Here is a 23,324-nt window from a genome sequence, read left to right as displayed (position 1 = left end):
TGTCTCCTATCTCCTTGGAGCGCCCCGACCCCTACCTCTACTGGGCCCCGGGAGGGGGGCCCTGGCGTTAGCAGGGGGGCCCCCTCTTGGCCCTGGGGCCCGGGTCACCACGCCTCTGGGGTTGGGGGCGGCCAGTGACACATCCTTTTGCAGATGAACCCCTTTCCCATTCGCCGCTGCGCCTGGCTTCACTTTGGGAGACCGGCTGCTCTTTTCATTCACAATGTCTGAAACGCAAGACGGGAGAGCGACAATCTAGATTGTCAAACAGAGGTATATACTGTAAGTGCGACTGTCGGTAGGCGGGTTGGGAGGGGATTTTACCTGGCGGGGGTGGCTCCTCCTCAACAGGAGGGGGTATTAGAGACTTATTAGGCAGTAGATCCTCCAGGTCCTTCATCACTTGGTTGGTGCTGTCTTTGTTGTTCCGACGGTTCTTCTCCTCATCCCGAGCCTGCGGCACACAGATAATAAAGCATTTGTTTAGTTACATTAGCATTACCAGGTGTGGAGGATAAAGGGCAAAAGGAGATCTGGCCGATCCCAATAGATCACACACAACAGAATACAAAATCACCACTCACCATTTGCATCTTCTTCTTTAGGTCTAGATTTGCTTGTTGGTATCCTTTGGACACCGTGTTCAGGTAGTAGATGGCCAACCTGCTGGGCAAACATTGTGAGTTGCTAAACATGTCGACCAATGCATCACATTGGGTCTTTGCATAAAGAGGATACCACGGATTCAAAACAGATTCTTACACCATGAGGAGAATCGCTGGCATGATGAGTCCAGGGTTGGTGGCGTAGTTGAAGATGTTCCCTATGAAGGCCGGCAGATCTCTGTCTATCGTCTCCATGATGACGTCGTACATCTTCTCCCTGCCACTGGAGACGGACGTGTCGGGTATGGATGGAAAGTACGGCTCATGCGGTGAAGACAAAGCTGTCATGTAATCACAATAGCCGTACAATAGACTGTCCACCCACCTGAAGGGCCCGCAGTCGAAGGAAGGCGGCAGGGTCATGATGGTGTAGACCACAGGCAGCAGGCTGAGGAAGAGCACCAGCAGCAGGAGACCCATGTAGAAGTTGTTGGAGCGCGAGGCCTTGAAGACCCTCTCGTGGGGCACATTGCAGCTCATCACGGCCCAGCACTGGTAGTACATGGAGGTGAGGAGGCGCAGGACGTTCATACCCACCAGCCCTGGCGCATAGAACGCACCCATCCTGGAACGCAGTTACAGCAAAATACATCAAATATGTAGTAGTATTTAATGGATTTAGAGGCTGTAAATCTAAAAGTCTACACACAAAAAAGGCCAAAACTAAAAACTAACACATTTTCATACAGTATATATTGTTTTTACTGGGATGTATATGATACGATCACTGTTGTAGTCGATTATCTCAAAAGCTGCATTTGCATTTTATTCCCTTAAATGTAAGAAGTTACTTTAAATGTAAGATTGTTCCTGTTATTAACATAAGAAATGCTCTGTAATTGCGATGTTCTCTGTAATGCTGATGTTCAGCTCAAGTAAACGACAAGAGAACAACATATGAACAAGTATAAGTTAGCTAGTCACTACAATTCCCCATGTCTTCTTGAAAATGATAATGCAGACGCAGAATTTAAATTCTTACCATATCATGCCTTGATTGAAGATAAGACCGAGCACATTACCGCTGATGTCAAACTCTCCATATGAGGGCTGGAAGGTAAGGACACAGTAAACAACTTTATTAACATGCTCAGGTTACTTTAACTCTCTCTCTCTCTCTATCTGTCTCCCTCCGTCTCTCGCTCTCTCTATGTCTCTCTCCATCTCTCCCTCCCTCTCTGTCTCTCTGTCTCTCTCTGTCTCTCTGTCTCTCTCCCCCCGACTCAGTAATTAAGTTTTCAGTGCCGTGTCCAGTTTCTTTATCACTTAACGTTGAGCGTTGACCTGTGTTGCACGATGTTACTGTATAGCCAGCAGAACAGGATCAGCTCGAACACAGATGACACGCTACGCACAGGTAAGACATACAGTATCACTTAAGGATTTTAATATTAAATACTTTGATACCTTGTTCACAATAATAAGAATAAAAGTACTGAGTAGTTTGTTTGATAAGATATGCACACAAAAAAGTGTATACTAATACAAATGATTTCTTTAATATAACCATACAGAAACAATTATACATATGCAAACACACAACATACAGTATACACTATAAGGGGAAATAGATAGGCATCTTGACATATATAAGAAGACAAACACACAGAAATATGTTTACCTACAAATACACACACACACATACACACACACACACGCGCACACACACCGATACTCACAAATCCGGCCTCCAGGTCCCAGCACCAGCAGTAGTTGAGGAAGCGAACCAGGACAGCTCGTATGAAATCCCCGATCAGGATGGTCAGGTACGTCACTTGGATGTCCGACACGATCAGCTTCACAAACTCCTACAAAGTGGCGACAGCAACTCAATGTGTAGTCTTTTCTATGCTTTTGCATTATTTAGCAAATGACTGTATTGTTTATCGTGAAAATATACAAAAAAAATAATAAACCCATTACACACTTAGCCAGTAACCATGAAAAAGCAGGAGATATGCACCCTTCTCTAGTAACTGTTCATAAACTAGAACACACTGCAATATGCTTGTTTATTTATACATTTTGGCCCCACCAGAGGAAAACAATCGCAAAAATCTGCTTTGTGGCCTCTTCATAGACATAGGAATGTTTTAACCGAGAGGAGATTCCTATCATTTCTTTCATTATGCTGAGTCAAATTCAATAAATTGTATGCCAGATATGTGTGTGTCAATGTCAATTGGGACACACTTGCCCTACATGGGTTTGGCATGTTTAGTTAGACACACTTAAATAAAGGTTTGACATTGTAAGATATAATGTGGGTACTTGATAAAATAAAACTGCTTTTTAAGCGTTTAAGGGAGTTTCGGGAGAAGACTTAATATTAAGATGCTGTATCTCTGTTTCTTTGTTTGCTTTCATCCTTCATCGCTGAGTTCCAGTATTTTAGAATACTGACTATTCCCACGGCGGTCTCCCAGCAGGGTCCTCTGATGGCGTCGGCCGGGTGGATGATGGGCGGAGGAGCCTCTGTGGTGTTGTGGAAGGAGGTGTAGTTTGCATAGTACTCATTCAAAGCCACGATGGTGGCGTTCTTAATGGACACCTCCCTCTCCAGCTGAAGAATAGAAATGATATATACAATACGGAGTGTTAAAAAATTGTACATATATGCAAATAGTTCTCACAGTACTTGTAATTAACATGAAAAGGAACACTGTGAGGCGTGATTTGTCTGGCTCAGCATGCAATAAAAAGTTTGAATGAAGGAGTAAATTCAGGATAAATGCGCAAAAATTCCCATTATAAATACATTTCTAAATGTTGAATGGAAATCTTGCTGCCGTTTAAGATTGGTATCTTTGCATTTACATTTAGATTGATTTTGCTAAATAATACATTTTTGATACTTGTTTCCACATTCAACTGCTTAAATAATTTCAACATTTAGCATTTAGCTGCATATTTAACTAGGGATTTCCTACACTTAGTTCAAATTTTCAAGAAAGATTTTCAAATATTTAACCAAAAAGTGATACACACGCACACACACAGACACAGCCAAACAAATCACTAACGAATTATTCCTCGTTCCGACCTTAGCTGTGACCTCGTCGAACAGGGCGAAGAGGAAGGTGTACAGGTTTCCCAGGAAGAGGGCGAAGATGCGTCCCAGCTGCCACTTGAGGGCGATGCGGGGGTGATACTCCTCCAGCTCAGCGATGGTCTCAAACAGCGGCGGACACACCAGCCCCAGGAGAGACATCACAAACTCCACCTGGAAGGGAAGAGCCACAGCGGGGATGTCGCTGGTTACCCCGGAAGCAAACCCTCACCGACGTCACTCTTGCGTGATTCGTCCGGCGTGGGACGATCAGAGCCTGCACGCTCCCAGGAGCGACGACACAACCCTGCGCCACCTGCCTCGTTCTTCTCAAACCAGGAGAGTTTGTCCGAGTCCATCTCGGCAAACTCCTGGGAGCGTTTCACCACAAAGTAGATGAGGTAGCCGCTGCCCGCCAGGCTGCACAAGATGAAGAAGTTGGCCAGGATCCGTAGGAACCGACGGAGGTGGATGTTCTCGTCCTTCTGGTTCTCCTGCTCATCCACGATGGACTCCTGCGGCGGGTGGAAAAAGTGCGCCGGTGAAGGCGACAAAGGAGACTCCGAGGTTATTATTTCGGCGTGACATCACGTTATCCCTCTCTCTTTCGGGTACAGCTGCCTACCTTAAAGCTGGTGGTGATGGAAGCGAACTTGTTGTCTGCTGTCTCAGGGTTTCCGATCAGGTAGTCCCAGCTGGTGAACATCTTCCAGCTGAAGTTGAACTCGCCCTCGTCCGCTCCGTCGCCTCCCTCGTTGGCGTTTCGGGCCATCCTGAGGACCGAACGGAGATGGAGACGAAGCTAGACTCCTAGGCTCACACACATACTGAAACTGCATGCAGACTACGCATGTGTGAGACGTACGTTCTGATGACCACCATCAGACTGTAGCCGAAGATGCCTACGCCCACGAGCAGGTAAGACAGAGGGAGTCTGAACTTCAGCAGGCCGATGGTCCGCTCGTCGTTATAGAAGCCGTAGAATAAAATGGAGTACTTGAAGTATCCCTGGTGACGAGGAAACGTAAACAAGCGCCTACATCATCATCATGTACCATCAGCCCCAAGTAGCACAATAAGTATTTTATGCTATGCAAAAGCATGGCGTTCTTCATCCTGCTGGAGAAAATGGGGTGGGGGTGACCAGGGTCATGCCATACCCACAAGGCTGCCAAAAACAATGTATGGATAAACAAATTCAGGTCCTTACACCAAAGTCAAAGAGCACAGAGAAGTCCATGGCTTTTTCCTGCTCTTCCCGGGGAACAGTTTTCCTGGGGATGGAGCCGTAGGGTAAACCCATAAGAACCTGGAGGAGAATCAGAAAGGTGGCAGGCACCGGGGGGAGAGACGTGACGGGGACGTAATAAAAACAAAATGTACGGCAGTTTAACGTGCGTTCTACCGAACCTCTGGCAGCACCACGAGTCCAAACATAAAGCCAAACAGGACCAGATTGAGACCGTACATCCACCTCAGGAAGATGAAGTAGGACGCCACGGACGAGCCAAAGTGACCTGCGATGGAAGTAAGAACGCACCGCTGGAACGTGTGGGAGGCAATATCACGTCAACCACCCGGATCGATACTGAAAGTTATGGCTCGCATCACAATTTCACCCACTTTCTACTTCTTTTATCTTCCTCTCCCAGGGTATGCAAGCTGTTTTGAAGTTGTCAAAGTCACGCTTAAACTTGATCAGTTTCTGGTGGGGGGGGTTCAGGAAAGGGTGTCAATTTCAGCAGTCCTCGCATTCATAGCATGATCGTTGTCGACCAAGGATTTGACGTTAAAGTTGGGGAGCGAAGGGGAATGTGTCGGGAGCGCGTCACCTTGGTCATCATGACTTTGTAAGCGTAAAGCTTCCGGCCTTTTCCTTTTCCCAAAGCTCCTTCAAACTTCTCCACAAACTCCTGAGCCTCCCTGGTGAGTCAACCACAGAAGAAAAGATTAATCTTCAAACAATGAAATTCATTCTCGATCAGTCTCAACAGAGGAAAATTGTATCCATGCATGCAATAGGACCCTTGCATTGGAATGTGCAGCTTTAACTGGAAGTGCAGAGAATGAGAAGAGGATAGGTTTTCATTCGATAAATGGTGTTAAATGAGATGACCACAACAAGGGGCAGAGGAGAAAGATTTGGGGTAAGCTTGTGAGTAATGGTGAGGAGCCTTTAGGAAGAGCCTTCATCAAAACAACGACGCGACGACAGCCATGCATTAAACAGTGTCGAGCTCATGAAAAAGTCAACGCCTCTCACCTACAGTATCTAATTCCTTATTTAGAAACAGCGCTGACACTGATGTGGACATAGGGAAACCTACACACACACACACACACACACACACACGTACGGACACACCCACACACGCACACACACACATACACGCACACACACGCCCATGCCCACACACGCACACACTGACACACACACACACACACACACACACTTTGGCATGTGTGCACACACTGAGTCCAAATGCTGTTGTGTTAACTTTGTTGCTGGCCTTGCATTCAAGGGATCGTGCTGCATCTGGTTGCTTATGTGTGTGTGTGTGTGTGTGTGTGAGAGAGAGAGAGAGATAGCGACTTGTTAATTTGTCAGCAGTCCTGATTTAAAATGTGTTGTTTCCAGGCAGGAAATAGATACCCATTCTGTGGAACTCTGTAATAAGGGTATAGACTAAATGAAAATAAATCTAAAATGCGATGGTCCATAACCAGGATTACGCTGTGCAATCTCACAAATTCAGAATTACACGAATGTTTTACTGGATAGTTCATGCATGTCCAAGATTTGTGTGAGGATGCCAACTTTTTTGGGGGCATGTCACAGCTCAAATTTGACTGTAAACGATCATGCTGCAGCTCTGCTTCCCATGCATAATTTTAATCTGTATAATCTGCTAATCCATTTGGGTTCATGCAATCCATGTTATCATGTGTTTCAGTGTATTTTATGTTTATCTAAAGCAGTGTTGAGCACATGCTGCTCATGCACATGGGGGGTGATAAAACCAGCAAAGTGGCAAAGAACAAGCTTTAATAACACGTGTTCAACATCACATGTACAGGACATGAGTGATGGAAACCCCAAAAGCTATAAGCGGGAGAGTCAGCAATGAGGAAGCAAGCAGTACTGTTTTGGGTAAAAAATTTAAAAAAATCTTATGCATAAAGGTGCACAGAGCATAAACAGAAAGAAATGATCCCCAAACAGGATTCAAAGAGCGAGCAGGGAATACAGGGAATTCAGAAGGAAGCTTAGCCACATCATTTTTTTTTTACTTTAACAGTTGAAGTCTCTTCTTCATGCGCCAGGGTTTGTTCCGTAAGGTGGCAATTAGTTTTTTCTTCTCCTCAACCTCTTCTTTGAGGGTGGCCATCTCCCCCTCGGACAGAGAATCGCCGCCAGACTCGGAGGAGGAGGAGCTGTCAAATGGACAGAGCTGTCATGTGCCACAGTAATGCCGTGACCACATTCCGAGAGCAAGGTGACAGAGAAGCTTGGGTAAAGTAGATACGGGCTTAGATCTATCTCTCTGGCAGCGTGGCTTCCTGTCTTTGACTTAATTTAGAATACAACCTTTACTTTGCACACATGTTAACATTTTTTTTTTATTACTAATACAGGTGTGTATTGTTTAGAATTCATTTTTTAGGTTTACTGTGTATTGCCATATATCTGCCATATATACTATATATATATATATATATATATATATATATATATATATATACATACACACAACAATTCTACTATAACTATTTCATAATATTTGTATGTGTATAATATAATGTATTCTGTATTAGAATAGTACATGTTGCATAATATGAAGATTTTCACCAGACAGTTCTCAGCCGTTTTTGTTTCAAAGTAAAAGCGCACCAAATAGGGCTCAAATTAATGTTGTGAGATTGTTCATGTTAGTGTTCTAATAATAATTGATTCATAAATAAATGTTTCTTTGGATAAACCGTATCGTTGAAAATTTCCCCAAAGTCTGCTGGAAGAGATCGGCGCAAAGCCCCCTCTGGGCGAACGGGCTGTGCGCGAGTAAGACGTGCACGTGAGGCGTGGTGAGGGTGTGTGGCACGTGCAGGTAGGCGAGCGAGAGCTCTCAGAGGATACTGCACCTGCTGAACTTCCCGTTCTTCTTTTTCTTGTCCTTCTCGCTCCCTTTATCCTTCCCTCCTTTCCGCTTTGCGTCTCCTTTCTTGGACTTGTTCTGCTCCTCCTTCTCCTTCTTGCCCGCCGTTTTCCTGCCCTTGCTCTGGGTGGTCTTCTTCTTCATCTTCTTCTTCCCTCGCTCCTCCTCGCTCTCTTCCTCGCTCTCCTCCTCCTCCTCCTCCTCCTTGGCGGCCTTCTTCTTCCTGTTGGAAGCTTTGGAGCTCCTGCTTTTTACGCTTCTGCTGTCCTCCTCCTCCTCCTCCTCCTCCTCCTCCTCTTCCTCACTGTCCTGCACCCTGGCTTTCTTCCGTCGCCCTCGCTTCCTCGGGGCTTCGTCCTCTTCCTCCTCCTCGTCTTCCTCGCTGACCTGTTTGCTTCTGCGCGGCGAGGCTTTGGCTTTGGCTTTCCTGTTCCTGGCTCTCCTTCTGGCCTCATCTGATACGTACACAATATGCACATGTTACACACACACACAACACACTCTGTTTGAATTGTTAGGCTGATATCGGGCTGAAATTCGGTACAGTCGCTGTTAAAATGATCGGAGTTATGATGGTGTTTTGCCTCCTCATTTGGAATATTTATAGGCCAGAATGAAAATATGACTTTCTCCTTTGTTTGTCCTTTGGGATCTTTGTCCCATCTTCATTTAGTCTGGAAAGGAACATGTTATGTATTGATAATGTATCCATATTCACATAGTCCCTATAGCTTCTCACCTATCCAGGGAAGCCAGAACCATCCATATAGGCCTTTTAGTTGTGGAGACACCATTTCCTTTGCGTATGTTAGGCAAAATAAATACTTCAAAAAGGCCTAGGTTTTAAGTGGTTAAATGATATTAAAATGCTTTTTAAAAAATGTAGCTGGAGTGTCACGCTGTTTTATGCTAGAAATAATAATAAAAAATGTATTTCCACACACATTCATTACAGATTTTGATTTAGCACAAAGCATGTTTTGGATATTGTATTTGGTATTGTTCAATTGTTCCATTTGGGTGTGATAAGTTTTTCTTCATTTTGACTGTATTTAAAAGTTAATTTGACATCCTGATGCTGTCTAATAGACGGACCGTAGCAGACCTTGACAGACTTACCTTCACTACTCTCCAACTCAGCGTCGATCTCCATCCCAACTAGAGAACGTAAAAAAAAAAGAGGATGTATTTTTCCAAGACACAAGGTCAATTTCAAGGTCCCTAGTAATAATATGTTTAATCTGTCAGGTTGGCCAAATATTATTTTCAGTCCACATCCAGAAGCTGCAAAGAAGCCAACCTGGAACTAAAGAAGAAACTGCAGATTTATTCTTCTCGTCCATTGATTCCCAACCTGGGCTGCCAACCTGAGCATCCCCAAATACACTGACACATACTTAAACTTCAACCGCGAGAACTTTGTCAATGTTCAAAATACAATCACGATTTGAAGGAAGATCCGTCCCACCTTCCTCCAATTTGATGGCGAGATCATTCCGTTTCTTGGGAGGCATCTGACCGACTTCAGTTTGCCGTGTTTTCTCCTCTGGTCCTTTTAGGCTCTGCTCGCACTCGTCCTCCCCTCCATGCGGCGCTCCTTCTGAGACGGGAGATCAGAAGGAGCCTCACACTCCTGGAAGCCCACACAAGTCAGGTACTGTGACAAAAACACCAGGTACTCCCTCTCTCTCTCTCTCACACGCACGCATGCACGCACGCACGCACGCACACACACACACAACAGGTGCATCTCTGTTTGGGCTGTTTCAAAGACGGGCTCCTTGACAACCGCCAATGAATGAAACAGTCCGTGAAGTGTCAATCAGGCGGCCAAGAGGGAGAAGCGGCATCTTACCTTCAGACAATGAAGACAAACTGTCAAATTGTCAATAAAATGTGAAGCAATTTCATTAATAAAGAAGGAAAACTTTTTTGCAATTACAATTACGTCATTAAAGGGCGTCCTAGAAACAGGACACCTTGTTGCAAATGCAAAAATAAAGGAGGGGACGCTTTAGAGTCCAATTAAGCTTTAAGTAAGTAAAAAATGTAACAAGTTGCATTTGAACACTCTCCATCCTGTTTGGTTTGAGATGCAGCTCAGTGGTAGCTAAATATCCAAACGTAATACTGAGGGAAAACAGGGAGTCATCGGCCCAAAACATGATCATACGCAGCGGGGAGGGAGCGTAAAGGCAAGGACGCTCGTGGAAACAACCGCATTGTGCAACGCTGCAGCCTTCACTCTTGCTGTGTGGTTATAGTCAAATGTCAGATCTGACCTGGTGAATAATGCATGGAAACAGGAGACGGGGGAGAGGGGTGGGGGGTGGGGGGCAACGCACTTCCAGGTGGTTTTAAGGCACTGGCCTGAGGGCGTGGCCCTGAAACACAAGCTGCTGTACGGCATGAGGGGCGGAGGGGTGAGGTCCTCCACGTCCTCCTCCCTCCGCCCGCACTCTTTCCTCTGGATGGCTGTTCCCTGCCAACACCCCAGTCTATCCTTTCCTCCCCTTGTATATCATTTCATGCTCACAGTAGGTCCATGAGTCCATTAGCCGAAAAGGGGTCTGACCTCCCGTTGCTCCGGCGGTATCAACATGCTTTGTTTTTCCGTAGACCTTATCTCGAGACCTTTACTTGGGTCGCCGGGATGCGGCCCAAGTAATCAAATCAGTGCCCGCGATGCTGTGATGTCTCACTTCTCTCCTCGTTGAGCGGCGGTGAATAAGAGATGCCTGCTGGCGCGCAAAGCTACGGCGATATCCGGTAATGGAGAACCGACAGGTCGGGTTGTCGGTCACATCATTACAATATGGTCGGGGGGCGGTGCGGCGCCTGGGATGGAGCCAGAGCCTGACTCCAGAGGAAAAAGGTGTAGCGCCGGGCATCAGGATGTTGGATTCACCTGCACGAGCTGCGGGCGGTTACAGATCACGGCATCATTAGACTTCCATTAAGTGGATGAGAGCCAAACCGGAACTTCCCAAAACATTTACTGAGGGTTTTCTCCGCTCATTACAAGCAATAGACGTATTCACTATGGTCTCCTCGCTTGGTAATCACATTTTTTAAAAGCATAAAAACTTCTTTCATTGGATCTCAAATGACTACGGAATGAATACTTGATGATTACCTTACTGGCCATAAATTGATCATGAGCAGTGATGGAACTCGAGCTGATTCCCTGTCACTGAATGAATGGCGTTATCTTCTGTTATCTTCTTATCCACCTGCAGGTTTGGCACACGGAATATTCTGCTTTAAATCGGATAACTATACAGACATTCCATTTAAATGATTCATAATTCTGTGATGAACAGGAATTAACATTGATGACGTTTGAGAGAGTTAAATGCACTACTACTACAGCACTATTATCAGGTTATCAGATCCCACTTATTAAAAGCCTGAACGGCAGGGTGATTGACAGGACGGCTAAGAGCCCAGCAAGTGCAAGGGAGATCAAAATAAGAAAATTGGGACAGGATACATATTGAGGCTGTCGTTTGTCAATAGGAATAAGATTGACTATGGAACATTACACTGTCAGCTGAAATCTGAAGGGTTTGCATATGCCACACAGATTTGAGACATTTAATTATGTTTGAAGCGCGAAACGAAAATGAATGAGTTTGTCACAAATTTGTGACTGTGTCTATTCTTTCAGAGATATGTGAGTTTTCCGGCTAAGATCAGCCGGTTGCGTTGAGTGTTCTCCATGTCTAATGAATAGTTTAATGCTGTGGCCATTTTTACAAGTCAAAGGAAAGGGTTCAGCGTATGACGCTTTACTGACCATGATTAATGTGGCATGGAGGCACTGTTGAATTCACAGCGAGAAGGTCTATCCCGACTTTCTGTGTGGCATTCTCGTGTGTTTCCTCCAGGTGCCCTGGTTTCCTTCCAGCGTAAAAGACATGTATGTAAGGTTCAAACTCCTGCCTATGCCCTTAACCAAGGCACTGGCACTAGAACTGGAGTTGGTCCACTAGTGCCATGCTGCGGCTGTCCACTGCTCTAGATAGAATAGGTCAGAGGATGAGTTTCCCAATGGGGATCATTAAAGTCTCACTTGACTCAGATTCTGTGTCGAGGATACTTCGACATCGTTGGATTTGAAAGTGAAAAAAGTTGTAAGTACAATCATAATCAAGCCAGAATACCTTCTATGCAACACAAAATAAGCCTCAAGATAGATCAATGAAGCTATTTATTTTCCAAAATTTGAAAACACAGAAATGCATTTGTCCAAAGAATTCTAAGAAGTAATATCCATCATCAAATAGCATTGTACAAAAAGGCAGTGTATCAACAGTGGCTAAACTGAATTTTACTACACTTGGTATTTCGGAAGGAACTACTAGAAAAGGAATCTATTGAGTTACACTCTACAGGACCTCTGGGTGTAAGTGTCCTCACTTTAACCAGAGCTTAATGCCCCAATGCTCTCAATTCCCAGTGTGAGTCTAAGCATGAACGCCTCACTAAAGTGCTTTGTTTTGAGCTCCCGTCCCAGTATCTCAAGCCTCAGTGTCTCTGTGCGCCGGGTATCCTTTGCATCCTGGGCTCGGCTTGCCGAGGGACACCAGACAGGTGTCCAGACGCTCCATTGTTTGCGTGGTGATGGTTCCTGGCGGCCGGGGCTTTTGTATGATCACTTTGCCCGTCTTGATCTCGGAGAGAAGGAGGGTGGTCTCTGTTCCTTCCCTGGTGCAGCCTTTCTCTATCTGTCCAGGAAACGGAGGGTTGGTGAGAAGCCAGGTGGGAGGATAAGGGAAAGGACAGAAACACAGAGCTGTGCATTTGACATGGTCTCTTATCAAGCCCATCAGAAACATTCGACGAATAGGAATAGTTGATTAATGGTTAGAAGAACTACTTTCAATCAGCTTTCAGAGATCTGAATTATTCTTCATACCGTTTTGCACCTGTTGTGAAGTGGTGTTTCCCTCTTGCTCTGCAGACGGTGATGAAGCCTTCCTGGCTTCCTCCAGGTCCATAGCAGCTTTCAGTGCCGCACGCTTGTTCTTCTTTTTATTCTCCTCATTTTGCTAAAAGCAATGCAGTTGGTGCAGCAGACGTGCAAAGAACAACTTGCATTTCAGCAGAGTGACTAGGGGCATCAGATATTGTGAAAGTAGAAATTATTAAATTACATTTTCTATAAAAATTCTTACATGGAAGGCTATCCTTATTCTAACATGCCTTCTAAGATTTCTGTAGATGGAAAGTTATTGTTTGTGTGAGATAAAAATTATAAATACCACATATCCTAATTTATTTACCAGAAACATTTCCCACTATTTCAATTGTTCTCTCTTTACTTTACCTATGCACTTGGATACAATTACTAAATGTTACTCTGCTGCTCTCTGGTGGAGCCTTGGTCATAGTGTTACTGCCAACAGACTAGAACAGGGGTTCCTCACCTTTTTTCCTTAGAGACCCACGATATCAAACATGATTCAGTCTGAGACCCCTCTATATATATTTATATATATGTATGTGTGTATGTGTGTGTGTGTGTGTATATATATATATATATATATATATATATATATATATATATATATATATATATATATATATATATATGTATTATATATATGTATTAGTGGTCAGAAGATGTTTTTGTACTATTTTCATAATCAGATCATAATCAGAAGTTTTTTGAGGGGATGCAATATATAATAAGCTATAGTCATAGATTAAGTTCCATTTGATATTAGAATTACCACTTTTATCAAATATCTGACTATCAGGAAGCAGATTCCTCAAATTGTCCAAGGCTTCGCAACCCCCTCGCGATATCTGGCGACCCCTTGTGGGGGTCAGGAACCCCAGGTTGGGAATGCCCGGGCTAGAATAAAAACAAAATCAAATAAAGTGTAGGCGTTACCATCTGCAGTTTCCTCTTTAGTTCCAGGTTGGCTGCTTTGTAGCTTTTGGATGTGGACTGCAAATAATATATGGCCAACCTGACAGATAAAACATATTATTACGACTGAGGAACCTTGAACTTGAAACTGATCTTGTGTCTTGGTAAAAACACATACAGTATATATATTTTCGAATGTTAACTCACACCATGAGAAGCAGAAAAGGCAGCACCAGGCCAGGGTTGGAGGCATGGCTGAAAACTTTACCAAACCAGGGCGGAAAATCTGCTTCCAACGTCTCCTGGATCACGTCAAACATGCGACTCTTCCCACTGCAGTGAAGACACGGATCTAAATGGCAGCAGCTTAAGGTCAACTCAAATGGATTTGTAAAACTCATATCCGTCTACTTTGCCATGAAGGGAATTACCTAAAGGGCCCACAGTCAAAAGATGGGGGGATGGTGACAATGGTGTAGATGGCGGGCAGTGTGGAGAGAAAGAGAATGACCAGCAGCATGGCCATGTAGAAGTTGTTAGAGCCCGAGGCCTTGAAGACCCTCTCCTGCGGCACGTTGCAGCACATCACAGCCCAGCACTGCAGGTACATGGACACGTGAAGACGCAGGACGTTCAGCGCAGGAAGGCAAGGAGCATAGAATGCACCCATCCTGGTGAGGAGAGGGGCAGAACGACCGAAAACACTGGCAGTTATTAGATATTGACACCATTTCTCATCACTGTTGGAAGTCTAACATTTGTTCTGATTGACTCAAGGCTAAATAGATCACACTGACAGACGACTGACAGTCAGCACTTTTTGGGAACACAAAATGGTAATGCCTCCTACCATATCATTCCTTGATTGAAGATCAAGCCCAGGACATTTCCACTGACATCAAATTCAGAGTAGGAAGGCTTTAACAATGGACGACAATGATACAATGAGGCAAACAGTCTTCTCCAGATAAACTTTCTATACTATCTATAGTTTTCTATGGTACTTCTATATTATCTACTATGCTAGTTTTGAACTTCAGATTGAAACACATTCCAGTTTTACAACCCTATGTAGGATTTTAAGCCTCAATCAATGATGACTCACAAAGCCAGCCTCCAGGTCCCAGCACCAGCAGTAGTTAAGAAATCGCACAAAGACGGCTCTCAAGAAATCGCCGATGAGCAGCGTGATGTAGGTCGTCATCGTATCGGATATGATGAGCCGGACAAACTCTTACAGAGGAATTTGTTTCAGTGTAAGCTGCACATTGATACTTGAAAACATGAAGAGAATTGTAAACTTAAGAGTGCACATACTGTATTGACTGATTAGAGCCACACAGACACTGACCTGGCCCACCATGGTCTCCCAGCAGGGTCCTCTGGGAACATCAGAGGGCTCGACAGTGAAAGGTGGAGCAGTGCTATTGGTCAATACCGTACCATTATACAGACTGGCCTCCCAAATGGTCATGTTAAACTTGATTACTTCCTCCTCTTCCCTCTATGATGTAAACATGCACCAATGACCTCCGGTTCATTTTACTCCAAAGCAGCCGACTTTCAGAAATGTCGGAACTTCATCTACTCACTTTGAGGTTTATTGCATCCATGAGGGCTATGATGAAGGTGTAGAGGTTCCCCAAGAACAAAGCAAATATGCGTCCCAGCTGCCACTGCAGAGCCACGCGGGGGTGGTAGTTCTCCAACGCACTGATGACGTCAAACAGCATGGGACAGAACATCCCCAGTAATGACATGACCATGTTGACCTGAGAAGCACAAGGACCTCAGACTCACAGCACTTCCTGCAGGAACTTCTATTCATCTATCCCTTGGTATCACAGATTTTTTCCCACCTCGTTCCTCTCCCACCAGGTGTGGTTCTCGAATCCGTCGAGGGCAAACTTTTGGGAGCGCCGCACAACAAAGTAGATAAGGTAGCCGCTTCCTGCCAGACAGCACATGACCAGGAAGTTGGCCAGAACCCGAAGGAAGCGGGTCAGGTGGATGTTGTCGTCTTTCCTGCTCTCCTGCTCCTCCAAGATGGCCTCCTGCGAAGGGGGATGAGAGGAAGGAAGGGGAATTGGGGTTGGTCATATACAGTTTATAATAGTTGCTTGTATGCAGTTGCAATACTTGTTTGTGTGTGCATGAAGACATTTGAATGTGTATCCACCTTAAAGCTGGTGGTGATGGAAGCAAACTTGTTGTCCGCCGTCTCAGGGTTCCCTATCAGGTAGTCCCAGCTGGTGAACACCTTCCAGCTGAAGTTGAAGCTGTTGTCATCCCCCCCACCAGTTTCATTTGCATTACGTGCCATTCTGTAATCCAAATGCATTTCAGATAAAGCGTAAAGAATTTCTAATTCAGTGCATTAATCATTTGATTAAGTTGAAAGTTACTCACGTTCTGATGACCACCATGTAGCTATAGGCCACTGTTCCCACACCGACCAGGAAGTAGGACAAGGGCATGCGAAACTTCAGCCAGCCAATGGCACGCTGGCTATTGTAGTAACCATAGAAGAGGACTGAGTATTGAGCGTATCCCTGTACAATCAAATGTGGGTTATGGTATTAACACATGGAATAACAACTCTGATATAAGGAGCCACACAAGCAATAAGCTGCACAGATAAGGTGACTGACCCCAAAGTCCCATAAAACAGCAAAGTCCATGGCAGTTCTTTCCTCCGGTCTAGGGACGGTCTTTCTAGGCATGCTGCCATACGGTCTCCCCATCAATGCCTGTGAACAGTAAATGGGAAGAAGTGAGGGCGACTAAAGTTCAACCACAGTGGACCTCTAACATATCTATGAAATAAATCTTATACCTCCGGCACCATGACGAGGCCGAAGGTCAGACCGAACAAAATCATGTTGATGCCGTACATCCACCTCAAGAAGATAAAATAGGAGGCCACAGACGAGCCGAAATGACCTGAAAACCAAAAGGCAATTGGCCCAAAGTTTGCATTCCAGCTAATTGAAATACCAGCCAAAATGTGAGGGCTTAAGATTTCGCCCCCATTAAAAATCTGAAAAAAGTGGGATATATAAATATGTATTCCCAATTTACTCTCAATCTCCTTGATTTTCATCTCCCATGGAATGCAGGCAGTTTTGAAGTTTTCAAAGTCCCGTTGAAACTTCATCCATTTCTGAAGGAAAAAGTGGAATTACAAATGTATTGTGGTTCTCATCATGAATTATCCTCAACTACAGCAGGTCAGAGTTTCCTTACCTTGGTCATCATAACCTTGTATGCGTAGAACCTTCTGCCTTTCCCTTTCCCCAAAGCCCCCTCATATTTCTCTATAAACTGCAGCGATTCCCTGCAAGAGGGGAGATGCTTTGATTCCAAAGAAATCCCGCTTACCCAATGAAAGGAAGTTATAGCGCCATTACATGTGACTCCGTTTACAATAGAAGAATCTGAGGCCCTTGTGGGGAATAGCTGGTGAATCCTCTAACCTCAGCATGGTGAGTTTCTTCCCCATGGCCCAGGACTTTCCCCTCAAAATCTGGATTAGTTTCTTCCTGTCATCCACGGCCACCTTCAGCCTCTCCAGTTCCTCCGGCGTCAGATTCTCCGGCCTTATTTCCTTCTCACCCCCTTCTTCTTCTGGCTCATCTTCCTCACTTGACCCTTGCTCAGAGCTGAGGAGAATAAGGGGGAAGTAACTAGGAGAATACAGACTGGGTGTTCGTCACGTGAGACTGGAGGTTACTGTACCTTGTCTCCGCTACTTTCGACTCCTTTTTCTCCTTGACTTTCTTCGTCTTGTCCTTTTCTGCGTGTTTAGCACCAGCCTCTTTGTTCTCTCCGGTTTTGCCACCTCCGCTGGCGTGTTTCTCCTTGGCGTCTCCCTCCTCAACCCCCCTCTCCGTTTTTCTGGCCCTTTCGTTTTTGAGATTCTTCGTGCTTTTGGCCGCCCTGTCGCTGCTGCCTTTGGCCTCCTTTTCCTCCGCCTCCCGCGCTGTTGCCGCTCTAGCTTGCTGCTCTCTCTCTCTTCTCCTTCTCCCTGTCCTCTCCTCTGATTCCTCCTCCCTCCATCCCTGTCTGGATCTTCCCTTCCTCCCTACTTTTCTCCCTTTCCCCATTTTCCCTCGCTCAGTTTCTCTGCCCCGCTCCCTTCTTCTTCTTCCACTCGCACGTTTACCACCAGAGTCATGCGCTTCACCTGTAAGAACAGAGAAGTCACATTTTGATGTGGTGTGCTCTGAGGTTACCTTCGATTTAACAATATAGTTACTTATTTCTCATTCAGTAGATTACATAACACCCTAACTATTCTTGTTCGCTCCCTTTCTCTCTCTCCATCCCCCCTTCCCTCCCTCTGTCTCCGATGCATGCTTTTACGTGGGTGTTGTTAATCCTGCAGTAACTGAGGACACAGGTTGTGATGGGGGCACAAAGGCCAATGCACAGGATGTGCGATGGGCGTGAGCTGAAAATGAAGGGGTGTGTGCGGAGAGGGAGGGTTTGCAGCCGCGGGGCTATTCAGCAGGGGGTCTGGATGATAGAGGGATGGAGGGACAATGATGAAGGTGGGAATGCTGGACCACAATGCCACCTGCCATCACCCCCCATGCCCCAGCCCCCAGCCCGCAGCCCCAAGCCCGCCCCGTAAAGGCACACTCGCACACATCAAAGGACAAGCAGTTCTTTAAGTTATTCAATCATCTGTAATTTTTTCTATTTTATATACAGTATATATATTCCTATTTACCTACCTATTTACTTCCAAACAGCTGAGACTATTTAAACAAAGGAAAGGTGAGTAATGACTTATACCACAAAGATGAATAACAACAAAAATAATAATAACAATAATAATAATAATAATAATAATAATAATAATAATAATAATAATAATAATAATAATAATAATAATAACATATTCATTTGGCACTTACCTTTCAGTTCAATGTCAACTGTAGAGAGAGTATATCTTCATTATTATTATTATTATCATTATTATTATTATTATTATTAGTAGTAGTAGTAGTAGTAGTGGTAGTAGTAGTAGTAGTAGTAGTAGTATAGTAGTAGTAGTAGTAGTAGTTATAGTTGTAGAAGTAGCAGTAGCAGTGCTAGTATAAAGTGGTATTAAAGTTATGGTTGATGTTTTACCGTAGTCATCATCATTATGTTAGGTTATCAGTAATTTGGTAGGGAATGTGTATTTCCTCAACTCTCCGACATTACCTGTGTCAAATACCCCACCCTGGGTTAATCGCTCACCTATGTACCTGTCACATCTTTTCTCTTAACTTGAGAATGGCTTCACCCCTGTCAATGACCCGGCTGAACCTCGCCGCCCTTAATTGTTGACCCTGTGCTTTTGTCATGCAATGAAGGGGGGATAAAGAGGAGGACAAAGGAGACCACTGACCGGTCAAAGAGATATTTAGGGACGGACGGCCATTTAACGTGTGTTCACGTTGTAACCCGAGTGGGGGGCGCTCAGCTCATTACAGCCATGCGCAGCAGAGAGCACAAAGGCAACAAACAAAGACCGAATGCGTTGCGACAGGACCACTAAGCCCATGAGCAGGAAGGAGGGGGTGGCAGCCCCTGAGCAGGAAGGAGGGGGTGGCAGCCAAGGACCAGAGGGGGCAGCACCCAGAGGCTGCACCCATCAACCACAGCACAGGGCTGAGCGAATAGAATGCAAGTAGAATACTGACTCAGCATGTCTACAGTTTGTCTTTTATTTACATTTGAAATGGGAAAAAACTCCTCCTTGGGGGACATTGCTAAGCTGATCTTAAACCCGTTAGATTCACATGACAACTTAAAATTGATATAGAAGAACAACCCCTTCATTGATCCCCATGGAGAAATGGGTCCTCTGCTTTTGACCCACCCCGACAGGGAGCACAGCACGACACCTGGGGACCAAGTCCAGTTTTTGGAGCCAATGCCTTGGTCAGGGGTATCGGCAGCCAAGGGTAGGGTAGAACACACAGTTTGAACTCAGAACCTTGGTGTGAGGCAGCGGCGCTAACCACTGAGCCACCATGCCACCATAGGCCAAAGCTGGTGCAGAGGTCATCGGCATCAATAACAATGCGCAAAGAATCCAAAATCTGTCTCCACACATGTGATCTCCTCTGAAACACTGTTCACCACATAATATGTGATTCACTCAGTGAATGGCATCCAAATCACCCTTTTTAGCAACGGGAGAGAATACGAGAATAAAAGTGTTTCCTGAACATCCATAAAGTTGGGGGGTCTTACTGTCATTCTCGGTGGTAATCAGATGGTCCTGGGGCATCTTCTCTATATCCTGGGAAAATCCTGGTGCATCCTACTACAGCAGACCCAGGATCCAGGAAGCTGTGTGCAGTGATAGCTGCGGTCTCCTCCTGCTTTCACTACGTTTCCTCAAAGCAAAAAAGGATGCAGCTCTTCCCTACCCGTCTCAACATTCATTAGCATGGCTATGAGGCGTGTATATTTCTACATATTTGTGTGTGTGTGTGTGTGTGTGTGTGTGTGTGTGTGTGTGTGTGTGCAAGTGTGTGTCTGCGCGTGTGTGTACGCATGTGCCTAAGTTCGGGTGGAAGGCTGTTTGTGTGAAGTGTGTGTGTGTGTATGTGTGTGTGTGTGTTTGTGTGTGTGTTAGAGTGTGTATGTGTGTGTTAAAGAGAGGGTTGTACATGATGAGTAACCCGCATGAGAAGTTCACTTTTTCTCTGCCACCCATTGACCTGAAACAGGGACAATGACTGCATGGAAACCCTAGAGCCACGCAATTTCACGACCTATGAATATTTCAAAGGAGTTATGAGTGCCTTTACATAGCAGTCTGGGTGTGTGTGTTTGAGAGAGAGAGAGAGAGAGAGAGAGAGAGGAGAAATGACAGGGCAATATTTATAATTTTCACTGCAAAATCGCTTCCCTTCCTCACAACACTTCCACTTCCATTCTTCACAGACTGGGGTTTGACAGTTTTCCATATTTTCCCTGGGTCATCTCGTCTAAAAGGTGGAACATTTGCTAGTCTAAAACCAAGCCGGGAATTCTTGGAAAACCAATGTTCATGCCACCCCCTTGACTCTGTAGCTCCAAAAACAGTGATCCTAAACTCAAAGGATCAGGGGGCTTCTGGCCAGGTTGTCTTCCTCTAGGGGGGCCGTGTTCGCCTGTTTTTTTCTTCTTCTTCTTCCGCACATTAGCGAATCGCCTTGTAATTGAATTAGAAACAGCTCTCTTATGATCTATTTAATTCTGTAAATATACATTTTAAAAACATTGAGTACATTTGTGTGGATTAATTAAGCATTGTGTTTTAAAAAAAAATTTGGGGCCAGATTTTTCAATATATTATCACCATGTAGCGGGCCACATTACATTGTCTCGCGGGCTGGATCTGGTCCCCGGGCCTGTACATTGAGATCTTTCCTAAAAGTTTATACATTTGTAATTTGTCCCAACTCAGGCTGTATTCACATCAGAGACCCGGTTCTATTCCACTGCAATTAAAATTAAATAGATCATGATGATCACGACAGTGAACCATCCCTTAACTTCAGACGGCAAAAACTCAACTCTAATGCTCAAACACAAAAATACACAAATGATGCAAATAATATGCAGAACGGCAGATCCAGTTTCGACAATTAGTGAATAACACACTCATACTGCAAGCAAGTGATTTCATTATGAGGTGAGGAGACAGGAAGCTTGTATTATTTGTCTGGCGAAACCGACAGAGGGCGCTGTTGAGCTACAATCCACTCCGCAGGAAGTGATGCGTCAGTTACACTGAGCACATTAGTGTGTGTGTGTGTGTGTGTGTGTGTGTGTGTGTGTGTGTGTGTGTGTGTGTGTGTGTGTGTGTGTGTGTGTGTGTGTGTGTGTGTGTGTGTGTGTGTGTGTGTGTGTGTGTGTGCGTGCGTGCGTGTGTGTTTTAGTTGACCTGTCCAGTTATTTATGTACGTGTGGGTGTGTGCATTTACAGATTCAAAACATTTGCGGAAACCTGTGTGTGTGTGTGTGAGTGAGTGAGTGAGTGAGTGATTTCTGGTCGGAGATACAGAGAGAGGAGCAGAGATCACAGATGGGGGGGGTGGGCCATGAATATAAAGGTGAGAGACGTAGTCAAGGCAACCTGAACCTGAACCTGGGTATAGCCTCGACAACTACAGCTCACCGACCCGCCTCGTTACAATTACTATGTACCGTGATGCACGTGTCCTTTTGTGTACATTCTGAGGTTGGTAGACTACGATTCACTCCATCGCTCGACGTGATAAGCTTCTGATGAACCGTGCAAAAAACGGCAGTCAGTAAAAAACAGCAAAAAAAACAAAACAGACCCGACACAGATGGCCCCATCTGCCACAAACAAAGAGCAGACGACACACAACAAAAACAGAGCACCAGGAAAAACAAGCGGGAGCAAACCTGTTAAGTGAACTGTACCGCATCTTGAACCTCTCCCGGAACCTTTTGGAGACCGACGTCAACAGCCATAGTAGGTTTTGAAGTTGTTATTAATGTGACTTTAAAAGGGTGATTCATGACATATGAGGAAGACACTGTTTGGATCACTGCGCGTTACGTCCACACAGTGTCCGCAAAGACATAAAGGAGTACATTGTGAATCTCTTTTATTGTTATGATTACGATGATCTCATCGAATTGGAGGGTTTCATGGTCTTCCGCTTATCATTTTCCATTCAAGTCCTCGCCTTTCGGCATTGGATGGATTTAAATGTACTTTCTTCTCTTGGACAGTCCAACGCCGAGGGCTGAATAGTGTCAATTGGTTGATCGTTGATCATTGATTATTGTTCAGTTCTTAGCTTCAAGCCTCAACCGGTTGAGCCAGAAACGCAGACTGAGTATCCGCCACCGAGATTGACTGAGGAGTTACAGATAGTCAACTCCCAAACGGAAAACATACTTCCATACTCCTCTTCGGCGGGAGAGCCGTTGACACTAACCCAACAAGCAGCAGGGAGTTAGAGCCCCAGGGGCACAGCTGCAGTGTTTTCGTCAGGTTGGGAGAGAGGGAGAGAGGTATGTTTATCGGGTATGACTCAGACCACGAACACGCTTCTACCAGAGGGATCCAGAATGAGATAATCACACCTTTTCACTAGGAATGTCAGAAACGATCTTTATCGTGTGCGGCTTGGCCTCAACGTGAGTGTTGGTTGGCCGCCTTGAGAATTTTACTGTTGACTGTTGTATAATGAACAGATATAAGGATCAATCAAGTTTTGCTTTGACGTTAAAAAGCAATTTGACCCCTGATTCAAGATTCAAGAGGTTGTTTGTCACATACATATACATACAGTCATACATATATGCAGTGAAATGTCATCGCGGCATTTCAATTCAAACACCCCCGTTTCGGGGGAGATCTCCGCGGTTCCAAACACGCTCGGTACCGAATAACACGGAGGAATGGACGGCGGGAGTGAATTCCGCTTTCCGGTTGGAAGGGGAGGACGCATCGAGCGTCTCGTTGCCCTAGTATGGAAGCAGAGGAGGACAGAAACCTCCTTCAGGAAACTGCACACCACAACGTAGCAGCGGGGGCCTGGCGG

General features: G+C 45.0%; 2 protein-coding genes across 2 annotated transcripts; both read right to left on the bottom strand.

Annotated features, from left to right (window-relative positions):
* Positions 1-6: 6 nt before the first annotated feature.
* tmc2b (transmembrane channel-like 2b) lies at positions 7-10,278 on the bottom strand (the record flags this gene model as incomplete). Its single annotated transcript, XM_080004260.1, has 22 exons — positions 7-227; positions 325-454; positions 585-663; positions 763-888; positions 991-1,230; positions 1,648-1,715; positions 2,345-2,473; positions 3,070-3,228; positions 3,709-3,888; positions 4,035-4,229; positions 4,340-4,487; positions 4,580-4,722; positions 4,925-5,023; positions 5,125-5,231; positions 5,338-5,419; positions 5,547-5,637; positions 7,006-7,149; positions 7,855-7,991; positions 8,124-8,323; positions 8,988-9,026; positions 9,337-9,468; positions 10,239-10,278. 22 exons carry the CDS (start codon positions 10,276-10,278, stop codon positions 7-9), a joined length of 2,889 nt encoding a protein of 962 aa, XP_079860386.1.
* Positions 10,279-12,398: 2,120 nt separating this feature from the next.
* tmc1 (transmembrane channel-like 1) lies at positions 12,399-20,038 on the bottom strand (the record flags this gene model as incomplete). Its single annotated transcript, XM_080004259.1, has 21 exons — positions 12,399-12,598; positions 12,790-12,922; positions 13,771-13,849; positions 13,957-14,082; positions 14,181-14,420; positions 14,600-14,667; positions 14,855-14,982; positions 15,097-15,253; positions 15,342-15,521; positions 15,609-15,803; positions 15,929-16,073; positions 16,159-16,301; positions 16,401-16,499; positions 16,586-16,692; positions 16,831-16,912; positions 16,996-17,086; positions 17,226-17,411; positions 17,488-17,652; positions 17,838-17,935; positions 19,742-19,797; positions 20,002-20,038. The coding sequence occupies 21 exons, from the start codon at positions 20,036-20,038 to the stop codon at positions 12,399-12,401; spliced, it is 2,715 nt and encodes a 904-aa protein (XP_079860385.1).
* Between the last annotated feature and the right edge of the window lie 3,286 nt (positions 20,039-23,324).

This window comes from Zeus faber (genome assembly GCF_960531495.2).
Source record: "Zeus faber genome assembly, chromosome: 7".
NCBI classification, from domain to species: Eukaryota; Metazoa; Chordata; class Actinopteri; order Zeiformes; family Zeidae; genus Zeus; species Zeus faber.
Note: the sequence above shows the minus strand (reverse complement) of the source record. Positions and strands in the feature narration are given on the sequence as shown.